General features: G+C 58.2%; 2 protein-coding genes across 3 annotated transcripts; one reads left to right on the top strand and one right to left on the bottom strand.

The window, feature by feature from the left end:
• The first annotated feature begins 173 nt into the window (after positions 1-173).
• Positions 174-8,227, top strand: CHMP1A (charged multivesicular body protein 1A). Of its 2 annotated transcripts, XR_002481019.1 has the most exons (8): positions 174-261; positions 2,011-2,030; positions 3,938-4,015; positions 4,931-5,077; positions 5,478-5,606; positions 5,963-6,150; positions 6,644-6,843; positions 7,591-8,227. XR_002481019.1 is itself a non-coding variant. In XM_021702296.1 (7 exons), exons 1-7 carry the CDS (start codon positions 255-257, stop codon positions 6,663-6,665), a joined length of 591 nt encoding a protein of 196 aa, XP_021557971.1. In that variant the 5' UTR covers positions 174-254; the 3' UTR covers positions 6,666-8,226. The 2 variants fall into 2 exon arrangements, 1 of the variants encoding a protein (XP_021557971.1); XM_021702296.1 differs by having other exon boundaries at positions 6,644-8,226.
• A 1,496-nt stretch (positions 8,228-9,723) lies between these two features.
• Positions 9,724-16,455, bottom strand: DPEP1 (dipeptidase 1). The gene is made up of 10 exons (XM_021702312.1): positions 16,249-16,455; positions 12,276-12,408; positions 11,938-12,070; positions 11,647-11,797; positions 11,411-11,477; positions 10,912-11,088; positions 10,721-10,805; positions 10,566-10,641; positions 10,175-10,310; positions 9,724-10,094 (listed from the first exon to the last, which is right to left on the bottom strand). The coding sequence occupies exons 1-10, from the start codon at positions 16,350-16,352 to the stop codon at positions 9,927-9,929; spliced, it is 1,230 nt and encodes a 409-aa protein (XP_021557987.1). The 5' UTR covers positions 16,353-16,455; the 3' UTR covers positions 9,724-9,926.
• Positions 16,456-22,111: the final 5,656 nt, after the last annotated feature.

Genomic DNA, 22,111 nt, shown 5'->3' with positions numbered 1-22,111 from the left:
CAGCCCGGCCCTCGGCACCTCCGCGGGCGCACAGCCCGAGTGACTCACAGAGGGTCCCGTGGCCGAGCGGCGCGGGTCGCCACGGCAACGCCCCGCCCACGCGACTAGCGCCGTGCTCTCGCGAGAGCTGCCGCTCGCCGGAACTGGGAGGTGACCCCGGAAGTTCCCGCGCGGCGGAGCTGGTAGGGGCGATCGACGCGGCCCCGGAATCCCGTGCGTCCGTTCCTGCGAGCGCTGCCGCTGCCGGACCGGCCATGGACGGTAAGAGACCCCGCCCTCCGGGGGAGGACGGGACCCGCGGGCTCGATCCGGGACCCCGGACCCCGATCCTTATCCTCGATACCGGACCCTCACCCCCTTCACCAGACTCAGCGTCCAGCCCCCACACCCCCAGTTCCTGTACCGGCGAGGGACATCGACCTTTGGGGCCCTGGGAGGTCAGATCACAGGGCACCAGAAAAGGAGACAGTTGCACCCCTGTCCCCAGAACACCGCTCAGAAGGAAGAGCTCGGGCAAGAAGTACTTGCTACGTGCCCGGCACGGTTGTGCGTGTGGGGTAGGAACTTGATGCCCCCTTCTGCGGATGGGGAAGCCGAGCTAGAGCTTGAGCCCCCTGGCCTCGGCCTCCACTGCCTGCGGCACCCACTCTGCCCCGCTCCGCGCCCAGGGACACCAAAGAACAGGAAGGATGCGTGATAAAGTGAGGTACCTGCGTTTGCTGGAGGGTGTAAGGGCTGGTGTGGTCGAGAGGTTTTGAAAACCGCTTTGTGAAATGTGAGGAGCTGGACAACAGCGTCATCGTCACGAAGGAAGCTCTGCACCAGCTACCTCAGAAGATGAACAGCACCACACCCCCCCACCACAAATGTTGGGTTTTACTCCGCAGTTTGGTGATTTTCTTTGGGCCGTTACCACTTTTTTCCAGGGTTAGGTTTTGCCCTAACAGCTCTTTGCTCTTCAGAGTCTTTCCTGCTGCTCAGGTAGAGATGAGAAAGCCCAGGCAGGGAGAGACGGTGATTTAAGTCACACCGTAAGCTGGAGAGTTGGAGAGCTGGCCACACCGCGCCTTGTTTTCCCTGCGGGAGGCACTCTGCCTGTCAGCTGTGTCCAGCCAGCTCCGATTTACAGATTCCACAGCCGGCTTTGGCCTTGACAGGGCTCGCACAGGGCGTGCCTGAAACCCCAAGGCTCTCAGCTGCGGGGTCTTGATTTGCATTTGTGAACGCACCCTCATCCTGGTTACAGATTTCAGTTTCTTAATTCTGGGCTAGTGTGGTAAACCCTTCCAGACATCATTCTGCATGATTAAAAATGGAATAAATTGAGATAGTTTAAATGTGAATCTGGATCTACCTGGCTCTTGAGTTTTGGTGAGTGAGTAGCAAGTGTGGCTATCCGGAGAGTTAGCTCTTAATCCTCTCAAGTCTCTTCGGTTCCTCCATGTGGACAGGTAGGCACTTGAGCCCGATTTGATGGCTCAGACTTGCCAGATGCCATGGAGGGTGGTCTCTGTGGGTCAGGTCTTTGATAGCACAGGAGTCCTCATATTGCTACTTTTATCCAGTTACTTTTGGTGATAAAGAGTATGTAAAATACAGATTGTCCAGTGCTGAGCTTTATTAAATTGGGAAAGAATCCCAAAGGCCTTTGTAAAGTTGCTGTAAGTACAAACCACCACTCGGGGCTTCACTGTGGGCCACGTGCTGCATCCATGATCTGTTTTGTCTGCACACTAATCCTTGAGGTCAGCTGGTACCACCCTGGTACCACCTGTAAGGAATCAGAGGTTCTGGAGCCTCCAAATTTGCCCTCTGACTGATGAGGGAGCAGAACTGGTGCACGAGTCCATCTTCTGCCTCCAGTGTGTGGTGGGCCTCCCTGAAGGCCCCATCCATGCCTGCATCCTGTTCCAACTCTCTGTGTCGAGGAGGGTCTTAGTGGCCCCATCTGCTTGTTAGAAGTGCCGCTTGTCACAGTTGAAATCCTCAAACCATCTCCTTTCTTTGCAGATACGCTGTTCCAGTTGAAGGTATGTACTGAAGGACCTTTCACCCCAACCCTGTCTTGGTGATTAGCAAATGAGGACAAATGGTGTCAGTCACACTCGCAAGGATGGATTACCAATTGCGTGATTTCTGCGCAGTGCTCTTTCGGACTGATGACAAAGGGGAGGTTATTGAGTTGGCTTGATGGCATATTAATCCTTTCCTTGTCTTGGGCTGCGCAGAAGCAGATCACATGGGCTTGTCCATGAGGGAGTGAGCCTGCTATCTTCAAGAAACACAGCTTGGGTATTAGGTGCATCCCTTGATGTTCCACTAGGCATTTAAAACTGGTTTCAAATTCTTTAAAATCATGTTGAAGGAGAGTGTTCTGAGCAGCGCAGCGTGCCTCTTATAATTAATCCAGGGCAAGCTTCTGCTGCATTTCCCTTAAATGCCTCCATAGTTAACCAGCCATGGTTAGTTCTGAAAGACTGGGTGGGGGTGATGTGCCCAAGCTGCTGACTAGTTCATCACACTGGCTTTGCAATGGAGAAGGGCAGGGAATACCAGGAGGCCCCAGGCACTTGGTTCAGCAAGCTTCCACCTTGTGGAAGGTGCTCAGGGCCAGATTCCTGGGTCAGGAAAATCTGGATTTTTTCCCTGAAGGAACGTAGGAGGGGGTGCCTGGGAGGCTTAGTCGATTAAGCACCTGCTTTCGGCTCAGGTCACGGTCCCAGGGTCCTGGGATCGAGCCCCGCATCGGGCTCCCTGCTCAGAGGGGAGTCTCCTTCTCCCTCTGCCCTTCACATCCTTCGTGCTCTCTCTCTGACAAATATATTAAAAAAAAAAAAAGGAGAATGTAGGAGTGTGAGGTAGGCTGACAAGAAACCCTTTCTATGTGACAGAAAGTCCCAAGTTGGGGGGGGCGCTGAGGGGCAGGGTGGGGGAGTCCCAGTCAGGAGGGTGTTTCAGGCTGAGGGAACACCGGAACACCACCAGCCAGGAAGCTATATGGGCCTCTGGAAGGTCACTCTTTCTCTTGGGTTATCTGAGCATTCTCTCCTGCTGGCTTCCTGGTTAAATGAGGCCTTTTGGGGGGAGCTATGGGGACCACTCCGACCAGGCCTGGGAGCATGCACTGCCCAGCAGCCCCTCACAAACACAATGTTCTGTGAAGAGAACACTTTGAGGTGTATGTTCATCGGGAATTCTGTATTACCACTTGGGGTCGCCTGAAACAGATTCTGTCGAGTTTTTCCCGAAAGTTGAAAATCCGTAAGTAGGGGTGGCTCAGTCTTGGTTTTGGCTCAGGTCATGAACTCAGGGTCCTGAGTTCGAGCCCCATGTTGTGCTCTGCGCTTAGCGGGGAGTCTGCTTGAGATTCTCTCTGCCCCTCCCCCTTGCGTCTCTGCACTCTCTCTCTCATGAATAAATAGATCTTTAAAAAAAGGAAAGAAAGAAAATCCGTAAGTAGTAATGATTGTGTGAGTAGGCTTTTTTTTTTTTAAAGATTTTACTCACTTGAGAGAGAGCTCATGAGCCAGGGGGTGGGGGGAGGGGCAGAGGGAGAAGCAGGCTCCCCATTGAGCAGGGAGCCCGATGTGGGGCTCGATCCCAGGACCCTGAGATCAGGACCTGGGCCAAAGGCAGATGCTTCACCGACTGAGCTGCCCAGGAGTTCCTGTGTGAGTTGGCTTTTTAACTTTCCACTCTGGGGGAGGGTTTGGGTTAGGCATTCTGGGTTAGGACATTTTAGGAAACCCTCACAGCCCTCCCTGTCCCCTGAGCCTCAGAGACCCAGGGAGCTCCCTCCATGCAGCCCGGGGCCATGAGGACACTGGCAGGCTGGGCACCTTCTCTGTGCGGTCGGGGCAGGGGGTACTGAGGAGGGTGGGGAGGTACCAAAGGACGGGCTGTGTGTGTCTGACCTGAGTGTCCCGATTCTGCTCAGTTCACGGCAAAGCAGCTGGAGAAGCTGGCCAAGAAGGCAGAGAAGGACTCTAAGGCGGAGCAGGCCAAAGTGAAGAAGGTGAGGCTGCAGCATGCCCGGGCCGCGTCCCTTGCTTCTGGGGCTTCTGTTGCATTGTTCTGGTGTCTTCTTTTTGTGTGAGGGGCGCCCCACGACTCTGGCCCTGGGTGTTCTCTCAGGAGCCTGCTCGGGGCCTGCAGTGGCCCCCCTCTGCCTCCCTGCCCACTAAGGGGCGTCCAGAGCAAAAGAACTGTGTGTTGCCTTCGCTTTTTTCATGGAACGTCCATGCCTTTTGTTCACTTCCAAAGTTCTGAACGCGCATTTTTCACAAAGTGTGTGGGATGTGGGCTTCCAGCCGTCCCTGCCGCAGCCCCGTCCCTTCCTGCCCTCTTCCTTGCAAAGCACGTGCCTCAGGCTTCAGAACTGGGGCAGAGGGGAGGTGGGGGGAGGCAGGCTCTGGCTGCTCTCAGTGGGGACTTCCAGACAGCTGTTGCTTGGGTGGGCTGGCTCCTGGGGGTGTTAGAATTTGGTGACCCCCCTCACCCAAACTGGCACTCCCAGGGCAGAAGGGAAACTGGAGGACTGACCCCAGTCAGCTCCTTCATCTTCCTCCATGGTCCTGCTTGCTTTGGCCTCGGCATTTGCCTTGGTGGTTTTTGTGAGCTCCTGTGGTGCGGGCGGCTGAAGAGACCGAAGAGGGTGTGCGGCCGGAGGGGACGGGCCGGCAGGTGGGAGAGGCGGCTGTGTCCCTGGGACCAGGTCTCCTGTGTATCCCCCAACGCGGGCTGGTCTGGCACCCTGCCTGGACACCCTAGGTCCTGAACAGGCCAGGGGCCTGGCATTTCTGCATTTTCATGAAGCTCACAGGCCAAAGGGGCTGCCCCGTGCTAGCAGATCTTGGCCTAGGACAAGCCAGGACCAGGCTGTTCGTAGAACAGCCACATTCTCCCAGCTCGTGCTTCCCCGGAATTTCAGGCCCTTCAGCAGAAGAACGTGGAGTGTGCGCGTGTGTACGCCGAGAATGCCATCCGCAAGAAGAATGAAGGTGTGAACTGGCTCCGCATGGCATCCCGCGTGGACGCAGTGGCCTCCAAGGTGCAGACGGCCGTGACCATGAAGGGGGTGAGTGCTCGTGCCGAGTCATACGCCACGTGGGCCAGCTTCGGCCGGCAGAGTCGAGGAGCCGTGCCGGACCCCGTTGGTGGTGTAGTGGGGATTCCCTCCACACCATAGGGGCAGCACCAAAGGACTAGACAAGGTGTCCTCGGGTTTTTCTTAAGGGGTCATGGCTTGGGTCTCGTGTCTGTAGTTTAGTTGACAGCATTTCCTGGAGACCTGCCAGCAAAGAGCCCTGTAGTCCCAAGGGGTCCAGCCGGTCCTGAACATGGCTTGGCTTGGCCAGGGCTGGAGTCTTGTTGGCCCTGGGGGCCTGTGCGCCTGAGGAGAGTGCCGAGGGCCCGTCTCCCGTGGGTGACGTCTCCTTGCTTCAGTTCTGTTGCCTCCTCACTTTGTCCTGTGCCAGGTGACCAAGAACATGGCGCAGGTGACCAAAGCCCTGGACAGGGCGCTGAGCACCATGGACTTGCAGAAGGTCTCTGCGGTGATGGACAGGTTTGAGCAGCAGGTGCAGAACCTGGATGTGCACACATCGGTATGTCGCCTGTGGTCTTGGCGTGCAGGGGGTGGGTCCAGGGGGTGGCTTGTGTGGCTGGCCTCCCTCTGGGGGGGCCACTTCTGGAGCACCTGACTCTTGCGGGGTCTGGACCAGCACATGGAGGTCTGGCAGATAAGAGGGAGGCCCGAGGCTAGGGTGTGAGCACTTCTTCCAGAGCAGTGGCCAGCTCAGCACCCAGGGGACTGAGAGTGCTGGAGAAAGTGCCTTGCGGCGGGGAGGTCTGGTGCGGGTCGAGGGAGTGAGCAGGAAGCATGGTTGAGAAGGTGGCCAGAAACGGGGCCGCAGTGGAGGTCCCAGGGCCTGCACCCACCTGCCCAGAACATGACCCCCAGGTAATGGAGGACTCCATGAGCTCGGCCACCACGCTGACCACACCGCAGGAGCAGGTGGACAGCCTCATTGTGCAGATCGCTGAGGAGAATGGCCTGGAGGTCTTGGACCAGCTCAGCCAGCTGCCCGAGGGCGCCTCTGCCGTGGGCGAGAGCTCCGTGCGCAGCCAGGAGGACCAGCTGTCTCGGAGGTGGGCTCAGTGCCCCCATGTTGGGCTGGTGACCGCATGTTCTGACGGCTGGTTGGGGGGGAAGGAGGCGCATTGGAAGGGAAGGGAAGAAGGGAACACCGAGGCCTCGGGAGGAGAGCTCGTTCGGTTGGGCTTTGGTGCTGTTCCTCCCGAGGAGGCCCCCACCCGAGGCCCAGCCCAGGTTCCGTCTGGCTGCCTCTCTCCCCTGCCCTTGCTCGATGTCCGTGTTGGGTGTCAGCCGCGTGCTCACACACTTGTACACAGTTCGCTTTAGGAAGTCACATAACGATACTTGACAGCACATGGCTGGTCCCCAAGCTTTTCCTGTGCTATCCCAGGACAGCCTTGCAAAGCTGAGCTTGAGAGGAGAGGGCCGTGGCCCAATAGAGGGCCCTTGGCCCCCAGGGTTGGCATCTCATATTGAGCACACCACAGGTCAGAGGCACCTCTGCCCCCCGCCCTCCCTCACAGGAGCTGTGTTGTTGATTTGCAGGTTGGCCGCTTTGAGAAACTAGCCGAGCCTTCCTGTAGGGCCCTGCTTCCCTGGCCGTGACGTGCAGGAAGGGCCAGGGAGGAGGGCTCCATCTCTCTCCCCATGCCTCTTGCCTTTCTGCACACCCTGCAGCGTGGCCCTTCCCTCCAGGCCTGGGAATTGTCCCTCTTATCGTAGACGGTGGCTCTGTGTCTTGGTGGGTGAGTTTGCACAACTTTCTGACTTCTGTGGGTTATTTCTGTGACTCTGGGCTGACCAGCTCGGGGTTCTGCAGGCCCCCCCCGTCCCCCCACCCTCTGAGACATTGACGGGGACTGACCAGTGGACGCCATGGGGGCCATGGGGGCCTTCAGACTCCGTGTAACGGCCGATGTGCTCCTGGTGGTCAGCCAGTGGGCGTCAGGGCTTCTTCCTGCTGCCAGGCTCCTGGAGGCCAGCTGGCTGAGCCCCACCTGGGATCCCTGGCGTCAGGCACCGTGCTCCACATCCAGGCACGCCCACCCAGGGGCCCCCCATCCTCATTCCACTGTTGCCTCTGGAGGGCCTGGGGCCCTGAGGGGTGTGCTGTGTGTCCTGTAGGAACTCAGGTCTGCACTGTGGTCCCTCCCAGCGAGGAGCAGGCAGTCCACACTCCGGCTTGGGGTGCTGCGTCTGCGTTGTTCTCTTCTGTGCTGTAAATAATGGGTGCCTCCCCCTCACCCCCCGACTGGTCTCTCCTCCTGTCTGTGGGCTCACACCGTCCAACCTGGGAGCTTGCGCGCTCCAAGAGGGGCCCCCGGTGGGGCCAGCGTCAGGGAGAAGCCGTGGCAGCCGTGGCCGGGCGGCTAGCAGCAGCTCCTCCTGATGAGTTCCTGGGACACGCAGCAGTTTCCCCGTTTTTCATTTCCTGAGGTTTACTTTGTTTTATTGAAGCTTCCAGGGTTTTTTGTTTTTTTTTGCCAAAATAGAAGGAGCAGACAGCAGATGGGGAGCATTTGGGTCCAAGCCCCGTTCTTGGTGTGAGCTGGTGAGAACTTCGTGGTTGGTACTGAGCGGGGCCCGGCTCCGTGCACGGCTGACCACCCGACCAGCCTTTCCCAGAGGCTCCCGCTGCCCACACTGTCCTCATACCAGTGGCTCTTGGAAAGAAATGTTGGAGATCTTTACCGTGACTTGCTACGTGTGATTCTTCTGGACTTGCTTGTCCCTGGGTATTCTGTGTGGTCAGTTGGGTTGGAGCAACCTGGATGCCCGAGACTGGTGTGAGAATCCAGAGGGCGGGTCAGCGTGCTGTCTGGCTTTTCTTCCACACCGCCGGCCTCGCCTTACTCCCTGGCTGTGGTCTCTCAGGATGCCCACGTGCTGGGGCTTCAGAGAAGATCCTGACTGTCTTGGTGCCCGGTGGGTGCAGAGCTCCCCAGCTGTGGCTCATCATAGAGCAGCGGGCATGTCTGCCCATTTTCCTAAAATGCTGTTGTGAGTAAACACATTGATCCCTGAGAACTTTCTCCGGCTTTGCTTTAGTGGCTTTGGGTAGGGTGGGGAGCCATAGGGGGGCCCTTGATAGGGCTCTCCAGCCCCCATGCCGGAGGCTGAGGGGGGTACCTGGAGGAGGGCAGGTGGGATGGGTGGGGTGAGGTATGCGTGTCCTCAGGCCCCCACCCCTTACACTTAGAGTTAGAGTCTGAAGTATTAAATTTTCTTTTTAAGTTTTTACCTGGAAATAACTGTAAAGGTACATAAAAGTTGTAATTTGCGCCGTTTCTGTATCCCAGCGCCCCCCACGTGCACTTTCTAGTTGACCGCATGTAACTGGCTGAATCACCTTATGATCCCCCATTCTTCCAACCTGGGACAGTCCCATTTGTCTTTGTGACCTAGATGGTCGGTGTTCTGTGTTTTTAAGAGGTAGAGTGATCGCAGGAGAGCGAGGGTGGGAGTTGGGCAGGAGAGGAAGACTGAGAATCCCAGTCAGGCTCCACACCCAGCACAGAGCCCAACATGGGGCTCGATCTCACGACCTTGAGATCACGTCCTGAGCTGAAATCAAGACCCGGAGTGCTTCACCTGCTGAGCCCCTGAGGCGCCCCGACCCGGATGGCCTGGAGACATGCCGGCCAGTAATTTGGCAAACTGCCTTTCCACTCGGGCTGATGGGACATTTTCGGTAGCAAACGTTGGTGTGCTACCTCCGCAGCCCAGCAGAGGGACCCTTCGCACTGTCTCCGCCAGGCGGAGGGGGGGGGCTTTGGGTGGGATCTGGCCAACTCAGGACAGAAACCCTTTAAAGTTAAATCAATCCTAAGTGATCCGCAAATCCCCACCAGTGTCCCTTCTGGTCAGGGCAGATCTGCCTGGGAATGAGAAGCAGGGACCCTCACAGGAGTGGGGGGCAGCCAGGCAGGCACAGGTGGGCGCCCCAGTTTCTGGTAGGTGCTGCACGGGGCTGTCCACTTATTTGTGGGCATCTTAGGGCCCAGGGCGCCTGGGCAGGGGAACTCCTCCCTCAGTGTTAAAGCCTGTACCTGCCCAGATGGGGCATTCTTAGAGGCTCTGGCCTAGAATGGGGGCAGCAGGGCCAAGGGGCACAGTGTGGGCACATGTGTGTGCGTGAGGATGGGGGCACACGTGTGTGCGTGATGATGGGGGGCACACGTGCGTGACGATGGGGGCACACGTGTGTGCGTGGGGATGGGGGCACACGTGCGCGAGATGGGGGCACACGTGTGTGCGTGAGGATGGGGGCACACGTGCGTGGGGGGGGCAGGTGTGGGGGGGGGGGCGCACACGTGTGCATCATGGTGTGGGGTGTATGTGTGTGTGTGTGTGCGTGCATGTGCAAGCGTGTGCCTTTGTGCAGGTGTCTGTGTGTGTACATGGGGAGGGGGTAACTGGAGCCTAGGCTATATATAAAGACTTAAGCAGTGCCCATGCAATGTTCTTTTTAGACCCTGAGCCCTTTCTGACCCCACTCTCCCAGGACCCAGGTACTGCTATGTCTGGAGGTCCAGCCTGGGACCATTTTCACAGAATTTGCCCTTGGATGCTCAGGAGCCCCCCTCCAGGGCTGGGGTGCTGAGGACACACACCCTCATGACACAGAAGGGTTGTTGCCTTTATTGACGGTCCACTGTGCGTCTGTGTCTGGCACTGCCCACAGCTTACTGCCCTCAAGTGAGCCCAGGTACCTGGTCAGGAGAGGCCAGGCCTTGTGCGTGGGGAGCAGCATCCTGGAATCTCCCTGCTCTGGTGGCCACAGTCTCCCCAGAGCTGTAGGGACCCAGGAGGTCCAGATCCCAGGGCATCAAAGAAGACTCAGGCCGAGGAGGATGGTGGTAAGGGAGGCCAGCAGGGCCCCTGGCTGGTGGTGGAAGCTGGGGGCCTCTGAGTAGCCATACTTGGTCCTGCAGGAATTCTCCAGCTTGTCCAGTGGGATGGGCTTCTCCTCAGGAGTTTGCGTGTGATCGCTCACCTGGGGACAGACAACGGGTTGGGCTGCCTGCCTGCCAGCCGGCTGACAACACTGAAAGAAAACAACAGCCCTCCCCTCACCTGTTCCACTGCCTTGAAGACCCTGAGCAGGTTGTCGGCCAGGGCGCCCCTGACCTCCGCCTCTGTCCACTGCCTTCTGAGCAGCTCGGCCACCAGGTCTGGGTACTTGGACACGTCCTCAAGCCCCGAGGGGACCCTGAGGTGAAGGCAGAGAGAACCAGGCTATGCATTCCAGGGCTCAGGGCTCAGGGGCCCGTCCACTTCCCCACACGCCACGGAGTTGCCCACACCCCCATCCCAAGGCACTGGGGGTCCAGTGGAGTTGCCTTGAGAGTGAGACATGCTGGGCCTGTCTGCAGTTACCTACTTCCTAGCTTCAGACCCTCATGACATGTTTATGGGGGGTGTGACCCTCCCAGCTCATCCACAGGACACTGGCCTGGCCCCTTACCTTGAAACACCGTCAAAGTCCCCACCAAAGCCCACGGCTCCGGCTCCCGCCACCTTCTTGATGTGGTCCAGATGGTCTGCCAAAGAAGGCAGCAGGTGTGGGTCCCAGGAGCAGGACCCCCGCCCCTGCCGCTGTGGCCGCTCACACCCACCTACCTGCTACCTGGGACAGGGTCGCCTCCTTTCGGCAGGAAACATAGTCGTTGTAGAAATTCACCATCACCAGGCTGCCTGTCTGGTTCTGCTCGGGAGAAGGGCGGGGCTGTGGGCGCAGGAGGGGGCGCCGCCGCCCAGGACCAGCCCAGGGAGCAGGGCGGACCCCCACACCCTGCCCCACAGCCCCTCACCACCAGCTGGAGCACAGTATCGGGCACATTGCGCCGGTGCTTGCACAGGCTGAAAGCGGAGGAGTGGCTGAAGATGACGGGAGCCTTGGACAGATTCAGGGCCGCCTTCATGGTGGCCTCGGACACGTGGGCCAAGTCAATGATGACCCCCAGCCGGTTCATCTCCTTCACCACGCTCTGCAGGGACACAGGGTGCAGGGGCCAGGAAGGCTGCACTGGACACACTGGTGTTTGCACAGCCTTCCGGGGTTCACCACAGCCCCCCTACAAGTCTAGGCATGGGGGGGCGGGTTTGGGCAAGGGCCCCTTGCTGGGCCAGGTGCTCACGAACCCTTCAATGGCTGGGGGGTGACCCTCGGCTTCCAGTGAATGCCCACCCTGGGACAACCCCTGCCAGCTCCGGCTGATAGGAAACCGAGGGCCTGAGAGGTAAGACCCTGGGTCCGGGGTCACTTCTCCTCTGAGGGGGATTGTGGTCCTTGCCGAATGCCCTGCTCACCTGGCCGAAGTCTGACAGGCCTTGGCTCTGGGCCTTGTCTTCTTTGTCCACCAGCCAGTTGTCAGCCCTGGGAGAGCAGACAGCAGGTGTCCCAGTGGCAGAGTGCTCATCCTGGCCCACCCACGTCCCCGACGCCCGGAAGGACAGGGAGGTGCCGGAGGAGGGCAGAGCTGGTGTTTGACCCCCACCCTGTGACCCTCCCGCGTGGCCCGTGGGCCCTCCCTGGGGTCACTTACCAGGGCGTGTTGCAGCTGTGGGTGAGGGTCAGGTACCGCATGCCCAGGTGGTAGAGTGCCCGCAGGACGCCCAGGCTGCTGTCTATGGAGTGGCCGCCCTCCACGCCAACGAGGCTGGCTATGCGCCCCTCCTGGAAGGCCTGCCGGATGCCTGTGAGGAGAGCCAGCTGGGGGCGTGCCCGCACGTCCCGGGAGCTTCCACAGGGCACACCTGGGCAGTCCGAGCTGCCCTGTTCCGGGATGGGGCTGGGGCAGCAGGGGCTCAGCAGGGCGGGCTGGACCCGGACCCACCTGCGCTGTCGGTGACGCACACAAAGGTCTCAGGGTACATCTGGCACATGCGGTGGATGACATCGATCTGCTCCAGTATCCTCCTCACAGCGTCTTTGTTCTGGGTGTCGCAGGGGGTGTATGCAGACCAGAACTAGGGGGCACGGGGGAGAGGGGCTAGGAGCGGAACCTCTGAGCCCCACCCCCCACGTGCACACGGGCGCCTCAGAGGCCCTCCCGTGGCCTGTGTGGCCATGAGTCCCCTCCGAAGACTCGTGGTCCCAAGGGGCTCAGGAGGTACCACCGCCAGGGAGCCAGAACCCCGGCAGGGGCGAGTGCAGGGCTGAGCTGAGGCCTACCTGGCCCCCCACAAAGCCAGCCTTCAGCTTGGGGATGTTGGTGTGTGTTTGGGCGAGGCTCGTCAGATTGGCCTTCTCTTGCTGGAGCTGGTTGTTGAACATGGTTAGCAGCTGCCAGGGAAGGTCGTTGTGCCTGGGGGGCCCGGGGGGCAGGAGAAGGGTCAGAGGCAAGGCAGGATGGCCACGTGCACCTGGGGCCTCCCCTGTTTCTCACAGGCTCAGACCTAAAGCCAGCCACAGGAGTGACACATGGCTCCATGCTTATGGACACACCTGCACAGAGTAGCTGCTCCCTTGTGCCCCACACCCAGCCCAGGTCCCCAGAGGGAAAAGCGGCCCTGGGCAGCGGGGCGGGAGCCGGGTGTGGGACCCTGACCCTGACCGTTTTCACAAGTTAACGATGAACTCCTCCCCTTGCAGGGAGGGGGCAGGGATGTGGGTGTGGCCTGCCCTTAGGGGCCTGGCGCCCCCCACCCCATCCTCCTGGGGCTGCAGGAGCAGGGCATCGGGGGCTCTGGGAGAGCCCTGCCCTGTTTGCGAGCACATCCCAATATGTCCCAAAGCACTGAGTCCCCTCTGAGTTTTCCCAGGAGCCAGTAGGGGTGAGTGCTTTGGAGGGAGAGAGGAGAGGAGGAAGGGAGGAGGAGGGGGGGTTGAATGTCAGCAGCTGGTCGGGGGCTGCAAAGGCAGAACGCACAGGGCTGGGCAGATTCCTCCCTGGACCCAGGAACCAGGAGCAGCCCAAAGCAGGAGAGACCTCTGGGGCGCCAGGTCCCCCTAAGTTCCACGTGTGGAAGAGGTATGGGCCAGGGAGCTGATTGGAAATGCAGAGTCTCAGGCCCAGCTCAGACCTGCCGGTTGGAATCTGCACTTTAATCAGCCGGGCCTGGAACGCGGGACACCTGTGGAGACTCCCCTGCTGGATCCCTGACGCAGTGCCAAGGGGCCTTCGTCTTGGTGTCTCGTGGCCCACCCAGCCCCTTCCCAGGGGGCACTGCCGGTGTGGGGGGCCACTCCTGCTTTCGAGACCCCTCGCCCCAGGACGAGCAGCCGCGGCCTCCCCCCCCATCCAGTGTCCCTCTCCAATCCTGGCTCCCGCCTCTCAGCTCCCACCTGTAACAGGGGGATGCTTCTGTACCTTCCTCAGAGTAAACTGAGGGTAGAGGAGTAACTGCTAGCACCCGGGCCTCGCAGGCCCGCTGCCCCTGCTCTTTCGGGGGGCTCCTGCCGCAGCTGCGTCGTGATGTCACAGGGTGTGGGCTGCTGGCCAGGACGCCTTTGCTGACTGAGAGGTGGACGGGTAGCTGAACGCCAGGGTCCGGGTGCCTCTGGGTGCTGTCCTGGGGCAGGGCCGGCCAGGGCCCTGGATGGGACTTCACTCCGTGCCTGATGCCCCACCCTCTAGCCGCCAGCCAGGAACCCACCGGCAGGGAGGGGCACTTTCCCTGGAGCCCAGGGTGGGGAACACAGGCCACCTTCACCCTGCGGTCAGCACTGCCGCTCTGGAGCCTGCTGGACCCACCCTCCTTATCTGTGTGGTGGGGGCATTGTCCTTGGGGGTGATATGAGGATCCTGCCCCTACTCCAAGGGGGGAGGTGACAGTTCCACGCACTCGAAGGACAGCTAGCTATTGTAGGAGAGACTGCCGGTGGCTTGTTATCCATTCTCCACCTTTTTCTTGGTAAGAACCCCCTATTTTTTTTTTTTAAGATTTTATTTATTTGTCAGAACACAAGCGGGGGGTGTGGGAGAGGAAGAAGCAGGCTTCCCGCTGAGCAGGGAGCCCGATGTGGGGCTCGATCCCAGGACCCCGGGATCATGACCTGAGCCGAAGCACTTAACGACTGAACCACCCAGGCGTCCCAAGAGTCCCCTATTTTTAGCAGGGAACATGGCCGTTTGAAATAAAGATACTTCCCTGCCCCTTTATAGCTGGGTGTGGCCATGTGACTAAGTTCTGCCCTTTGGTATCTTCCAGAAGATCTCGTTTACAGACAGCTGTTGCTCACTCTTTGCCCTTTCCGTGTCTCTTCCTCATTCCTGCTGGCTGGCACACAGATGTAAAGGCTGGGGCTGGTGCAGCCACTTTACACCGTGAGGTCACCATGGGAATGATGGCCGCTATGTTCCATTATGGAACATCATGCCAGGACTCCCTCTGGATTTCTCTTGTTGAAACCACTTACTTGGGTCTCTTACCTGCAAGAGTAATGTAGGTAGCTAATACTAACTGATCTATTAGTATTGGATTTGGTCCTCTCAGCCTAGTTTTAACTTTCTAGCTCTTTGGACAATCCCAAATCCCCAAATCCCAGTTCCCTGAGTATTCCTGGCTGTCTGGGCTCTTTGATACATCTTACCCCTCATACAGCTCTCTGGACCCCCTGCCACTGAACTCGGGCCCCCCTCTCCATGCCCAGCTGCCCGCCCCCCGCCCGCCCCTCAGAATGAAGGAGCAGAGCACCTTCCCGGGCTCATACCAGACAGCAGGGGCTCCACCCAGGGTGGGAGCCCAGGGCAGCAGCCTCTGAGCAGACATCGTGCCTCATCCCCCACGGAGCATGCATGAGGGGACCCTGGGGCCAGGAAGGAGGTACAGGGAAGGAAGCAAGGGCAGAGGGGTGCACACTAGCCTCTGGTGGCCCCTCCCTTCTCTAGGGCCACCACAGCTCCCTGAGGCTCCCAAAGAAGGACACATCCCGTTTTCTCTGCTTTTCTTGCAGAGTTTTTTGTCCGACAAAGCCCAGAGCATCTGCCAAATAGTCACGACTGTAACATTTATTGAGCACTTACTGGTGCCGGAGACACACAGGAGCAGTCCGAACATTCCCCACCCATGGGTATGCTAGCGTGCGTCTCCTGCAGCTCTTTGGACTGGACGCACGGGGAACCAAGTCCCCGCTCTCAGCTGGTCTGCAGGGGAGGCGTGACAGGAAGGGCGGCAGGAGCAGCAGGGCTGAGGCGTGTGCCCAGCTGGGGTTTTACACAGTCAGCAAACCCAGGAGGAGACGAGGGTGGCAGCGTGGACATGAGGACAAGCAGGGACAGTGGAAGCCTGCCTTAGCATCCGGGTGTGGAGATGGCCAGGGTAAGGCAGGGGGTAGGTCTCAAGGGCCAGTGGGGGACTTCGGCCATAGTTTGAGCTCAATGGGAGCCATGGCGGGTGGGGAACTTGAGCCAGAAGGACAGAAGCTGGGACTTAGGTCTCCCAGACTCCCTCTGGTGCAGCATTGAGACCAGACCTCAGCCGGTGGAAGCCAGGACAGTCAGAGGCTCACGGGTGACCCGGTGGAGGTGGGGAAGGGGGTGGGGAAGGAGGGTGGATGCAGATGCACTGGGAATTGGAGGGGACAGACCCTGCCAGGTTGGCTGTGACACCAGAGAAAGAACGAGGTGTCTCCAAGGTCTTGGCTGGAAAGGGGTCTGCGGGAGTGGGGGGGGTCAGTGAGCACACAGGTGAGGTCAAGCTGTGCAGCCAGCACAGAGGTAACCCGGGGACCCCGGGCCTGATGAGGTCTCCTCCAGGTGGATGCAGGACACGGAGGGGAATGAGAAAGGTCTCAGAGGAGAGTCGAGAGGGCCAGGCAAGGCCTCCCGGGGGCCCGTGGTAGATGCCACCTTACCTGCAGCTTCAGGTGAAGAAGCTAAGGCCCCGAGAGGAAATATGGCTCCTTGGGCTATGTGGCTAGTTGGAGGCATGCCCGGGGCCAGGCCCCAACATCCTCCACCCCCAACACCCACTCCGAGCTGGGATCTGGCACCTAGGGTGCAACAGGGGGCAGGTTGGAGGGCACCCCGGGAGCTGCTGAGGGCTACAGGGACCTTGCAACTTCTCTATTCCTGCTGATGCTTTGGGGGACCTCCTGAAGAAGCTGAGGCCAGCAAAGGGCAAAGGCCGTGTTGTGGATGGAGAGAGTGAGTCCCCGTAGAGATAGGTCTGTGCCCAGTCCTGTCACGTGAGTGGTGACTTACCCATCGATGACAGGTGTGCCCCGCATGATTCTCTCAGCCTCATCCCGGAACTGGTCTCCGGTGCAGAGGGCCACGAGGGGCCAGAGCCACCAGCTGATCCACATAACGTCTCCAGGGACTGCTTCCAGCACTGCTGTGTGTGTCTGTCCTCACCCGGCTGCCTTGAGCACCGCGGGGTCCAGCCGAGGCTGCAAGGAGCTGCTCTGTGTGCAGAAGAGAGAGCAGAGGTCTTTGGTCCAGGTGATTATTGCCAGGAGCTGTCCCATTCAAGGCTCCTGGCGTTCAATCAGTAACCAGCACTTCCCGGGAAGAGGGCGGGGGGGGGGGCAGGTGGAAAGTCCTGGACCCTGTGGGCTGGGTGTCGCTGACTGCGCCCGGCAGTCGGAGGCCGCTGACCCCTGGGGAGCACCCAGAGCCGGTGAAAGGGCAAACTTGGGAGGGGTCGACAGCGCTGCTTGTGTCCTTACTCAACCTGGGGCCTGAGATCTGCAAAGAACGGCAACAATTGTTCAGAGTTGCCCTCTTGTAATGTACCCCTTTGTTTGCCTGTAAAAAGTTTCCCGTGAGCATGGAAGATGGAGCGCGGCCCCCCGGGGGGGCTCCCACCACACCCCACCCAGCGCTGGGGGCCAGCACCCAGCTCCTGGCCTGCAGCGCACTGGCGTCCCGGCCACCCCCATTCAGGCTGCAGGCTTCTGACCGAGCAGGCCGGACGCACGGGGAACCGAGTGTCTGCTCTCTGCTGGGTTTGGGTCAGAAATCTGGAGTGTCAGCATTTCTCAGCCCTGCTGCCCCCTCAGGGCTCCTGATGCCCAGTCACTGCTGAGACAGGAGGATCCTGGTCCCAGGGCTGGGCCAGCGTCCAGGGTTCTAGGGGGCAGCAGGGCTGGGAGGCAGCCAGGCCAGGAAGGCTGGTGAGAGGTGTGGCTGAGGCAGGGAGACCCCAGCCCACTCTGGGTCCTTAGGGCCTTCTCGGCGGGGTGGGAGGGGGCACGCAGACCCCATGCCCTCACCAGGTTCCCTGACGCCTCTGCCCCTGGATAGCGTTGGACCCTCAAGCTGACCTGCCCTGCAGAGCCCCCCTGTGTCCTCACCCCACCTCCAAGGACAGGCCCTGCCGCCCGCCTGAGAAGGGAGGCCGTGCCCCAGCCCTGGCCCGGCTACCGTTAGCGGAGTTTCCTGTGCCTTCTCCCCGTGGGGGTTGCTGCGGGAAGGCCCACGTGGGGGCTGTGCTGAGGATAGCAGCCCTCCTCCACTCTGGCTCCTCCCGCCCTCTCCCCCCATCACTCACACATCCTGAGAGGACCGGTGGGGGGGATGTCCTCAGTGTCACTGGCCCCAGTCCCCATCAAGGACTTTCTCCGCCAGGACTCGCACCCCAACGGGGTGTCCTCGGGACCAGACCGGGGGTTTGGCCCTCAGCCAACCCTGTGCAGAGAAGACCTGCCTTGATGGGTGAGAAATAGAGTCCAGGCCCTCACTCTGGGCCCGGGGCTCCCGGCAGACCACGGCGTCGGGGGCGCTGTGAGGAAGCCCAGGGCCAGTTGGAACCAGGAGTCTCTGCGGAGGAGACGCACACGTCTGCCTGCCCTCTGCTGTGTCCTGCCGCAGACACGGTGTCCACTCACCTCCAGCCTCCATGACCTGTCTCCTCGGGACCTGGGCGCTGCTTCGAGGGTGGGGCTCGGTCTGCTGGGGCCAGCGGACCGGCCTGCCCCGCTGAGAGCTCCCCTTCTCTGCCAGCCTCTCTTGGAATCCGTTCTCTGCTTTATTAACATGTGTCGACCCCCTATTTTTCTCTCTTTATTTCTAACTTTTTTCTTATTTCAGAGTTGGATCCTAAGAGCACATAATTGTATTTTATTTCTTAATCTCATCTGAGCATGTTTGTCTTTAAATACGATCATTCAAGCCGGTCCACATTTTCTTGTCCTACCTCCAGTCTCCTCCCGTTTCTTGCTTTTGCCAAAATTTTCAGGTTATTTCAATTCCCTATCTCTCACACTCAGGAAGTTCCTTATTTTCTCCTCTCTTGATAGATATTTATTTGAATTTATTTCTTGCTTGTCTTACTTTCTTGGGCCGTTCCCCAGGCACGGTGGCGTCCTTGTGAATTCACACGGGTCATGAGCCTGACCCTTCGTGTCCGCCATCCAGCACCGCAACCACGATGCCTCAGGCCTGACTCCTTTGTTTGTACACGGTCTCGCTGGGTCCTCGAGTTCTCCATCCCTTCATCCGTCCCCACGTGGCCCAGGGGTTTGTCCTTTGAAACCCGCCTGACCCTTGATTTTGACCTTCTCTCCATTTTCAAATTCAGAATTCCTTGGCTTTAATCATTTTTTTAAAAAATTAAATTCTTGGGGGGACGCCTGGGTGGCTCAGTGGGTTAAGCGTCTGCTTTCGGCTCAGGTCATGATCTCAGGGTCCTGGGATCGAGTCCCGCATCGGGCTCCCTGCTCCGTGGGAAGCCTACTTCCCCCTCCCCCTCCCCCTGCTTGTGTGCTCTCTCTGTCTGATAAATAAATAAAATCTTAAAAAAAAATTAAATTCTTGGGGCGCCCGGGTGGCTCAGTCGGTGAAGTGTCTGCCTTCGACTCAGGTCCCGATCTCAGTTGAGCCCCGCCTCGAGCTCCCTGCTCAGGGGAGAGTCTGCTTCTCCCTCTGCCCCTCCCCCTGTGCTCTGTCTCTCTCTCAGATAAATAAAATCTTTTAAAAGAATAAAAATAATGGGGCGCCTGGGTGGCTCAGTTGGTTAAGCGACTGCCTTCGGCTCAGGTCATGATCCCGGAGTCCCTAGATCGAGTCCCGCATCGGGCTCCTGCTCGGCGGGAAGTCTGCTTCTCCCTCTGACCCTCCCCCCTCTCATGTGCTCTCTCTCTCTCATTCTCTCTGTCTCAAATAAATAAATAAATAAAATCTTAAAAAAAAAAAAAGAATAAAAATAAAACAATAGTAATATTTTTAAAAAGCCCAACAGAAAAGGTCTCACCACACCCTCACCCAACTCCACTGTGGGAGGTGTACTCCCATTACCCCTGAATGAAGGGCTACGTGGCTCTAACTTTATTTCCAGCTTTGCACATTGTGCCTCGACTTCCTATTTCCACTCACAGGGCTTGGTTCTCTCGAGGTGACTCCCTGGTTCTCCCAGGTACTCAGGTAGCACAGGAGTGGAAGGCACTGGCTTCAGGTGCAAATTCCAAAGTGGAGGGGACCACCAAAACTTCAGTCCTCAAAGTAAATAGTAGTTTAGTGCAATATTTCTAAAAATCAAAAGTTTGTGCAAAAAAAATACATGGATAAAATATAAACTTTTTTTTTTTTAAAGATTTTATTTATTTATTTGAGACAGAGAATGAGATAGAGCATGAGAGGGTCAGAGGGAGAAGCAGACTCCCCGCTGAGCAGGGAGCCCGATGCGGGACTCGATCCCGGGACTCCAGGGTCATGACCTGAGCCGAAGGCAGTCGCTCCACCAACTGAGCCACCCAGGAGCCCCTGTCTGTGGGACTTTTAATCTGATGCCTTTAATGTTTAACATTCTGGGAAATTTATGTCTTTTTTATGATATCCATTTTTTTTTTAAGATTTTATTTATTTATTTGCGAGAGAGAGAATGAGATAGAGCATGAGAGGGGGAAGGTCAGAGGGCGAAGCAGGCTCCCCGCCGAGCAGGGAGCCCGATGCGGGACTCGATCCCGGGACTCCAGGATCATGACCTGGGCCGAAGGCAGTCGCTCAACCGACTGAGCCACCCAGGCGCCCCATGATTTTATTTATTTAAGAGAGAGAGAGCATGAGAAGGGGGAGGGTCAGAGGGAGAAGCAGACTCCCCGCCGAGCAGGGAGCCCGACGCGGGACTCGATCCCGGGACTCCAGGATCATGACCCGAGCCGAAGGCAGTGGCCCAACCAACTGAGCCACCCAGGCGCCCCGGAAAGCTCTGTTTTATAGAAGAGCTGATGTAAGACCAGAACTGGCCAGGGGCTTCCCTCACCTTGCAGTTAACGTCCGTCCTGCTCCAGTGCCTTCACTTCTAAATACTTATGTGCTGTATGCCTTCCCTGGGGCTAGATAGTATGAAATAGAATTCCATATTTTAACGTTGTTCTATTTCTTTCTTTTTTTTTTTTTAAGATTTTATTTATTTATTTGAGAGAGAGAATGAGAGACAGAGAGCATGAGAGGGGGGAAGGGCAGAGGGAGAAGCAGACTCCCTGCTGAGCAGGGAGCCCGATGCGGGACTCGATCCCGGGACTCCAGGATCATGACCCGAGCCGAAGGCAGTCGCTTAACCAACTGAGCCACCCAGGTGCCCCATGATTTTATTTATTTATTTAAGAGAGAGAGCGCATGAGAGGGAGGAGGGTCAGAGGGCGAAGCAGGCTCCCCGCCGAGCAGGGAGCCCGACGCGGGACTCGATCCCGGGACTCCAGGGTCACGACCTGAGCCGAAGGCAGCCGCTCAACTGACTGAGCCACCCGGGCGCCCCTAAAATATAAACTTTTAAGTGAAGACTGGGCCAGTATTCTGACTTTCCTTTCTGAGCCCAGCTCCAATACAGTTCCACCCACACTAGCCTCGGGGATGTTCACATTCTGGTTCCTAACACTGGCTGCTCAGACAGAGGACAGCGTTTTTACACTTCCTTGGGTGCTACTCAGAGGAGAGGACTCAAGGCCACTGGGATCAGCAACACGTGGGAGGCCCCATGTGCCCTTGTTCAAATGTCATAAGTGTTCAGAGCATTACACCGAGTGTGAGCTGGCTCCGAGCCTGAGGGCAAGCCCTCTGGGCAGAGGCTCAAGTCCACACTGGGGATTCCATCTTACATCATTCCTTTGCTTGGCTCATAATTTGTGGGGGACAAGGCAGCGAGGCTGAGTGAGCTTGGGGTCAGACTGCTTGTACGAGCTGGTCAGATTTCTCAGCCTCAGTTTCTGTGCAAAATAGAAGTCACTGTGGTCGTGTTGGAAGTGCTAACAGCGCTAACCTCCTAGAGCCATGTCCAGTGGATCAAGACTCTCAACTCACACTTAGACCTGTTTGCTCTATATGGTTTTATTGTTCACCCTGGAGTTTCTGATTGCTTTTTTTTTTTCTTCCCCTGGGTGTTATTATCATATTCTCAATCTTCCTCCACTATGAGCCTGCCTCTTTTTTTGGTTTATATTCTTATTTTGTTAGAGCTGGTCCTTAAATCATTCCTTAGCAGTGGGTATGAGGGAAGTAAATGTCTGAGTCCTTAAGTGTTTGCACATGTCTTTATGTTGTCCTCATAACTGGTCAATGGTGGGCACCTGGGTGGCTCAGTCAAGTGTCTGCCTTCGGCTCAGGTCACGATCCCGGGGTCCTGGGGTGGAGCCCGCATTGGGCTCCTTGCTCAGCCCTCTCCCTCTGGCCTTCCACTGGAGCACTCTCTCTCTCTGATTGAGCTCTTTTGGATTCTCTTCTTCTTACCCGGATGCTTGTCCTCTCTTCCACTATCACCTGGAGGATGCAGGTGCGGCACTTAGGAAGACTGCTCATAGGGGTTGCTTTTCCTTCCAGTTTCCTCCACTTGCTGTGGTTACACAGTGCCCATCTTCCACATCCTCGTGTCGTAGTGGTTCAGGGAAAGCCAGGGGCCAGCCTGGCCCAGGCCGTTCCTTTTTAAGGACTCAGTATGAGGAGAGAGGTGAGGAGGTGGAGAACACACGCTGCAGAATCAGACCACCCTGGCTTCAAGCCCCATGCTGTGGCAGATTGCACTTCCCCGCGGTGGCTGCAGCAAAGCCTTCTAGCCCACAGGCTACCCTTACAGTGTGACGCTGGCCACTCGTTGAAAGGTGACAGCCTCCACTTCCCGGCTGATAGAAGG

The sequence above is a fragment of the Neomonachus schauinslandi genome, chromosome 16 (genome assembly GCF_002201575.2).
Source record: "Neomonachus schauinslandi chromosome 16, ASM220157v2, whole genome shotgun sequence".
Taxonomy (NCBI): domain Eukaryota; kingdom Metazoa; phylum Chordata; class Mammalia; order Carnivora; family Phocidae; genus Neomonachus; species Neomonachus schauinslandi.
Note: the sequence above shows the minus strand (reverse complement) of the source record. Positions and strands in the feature narration are given on the sequence as shown.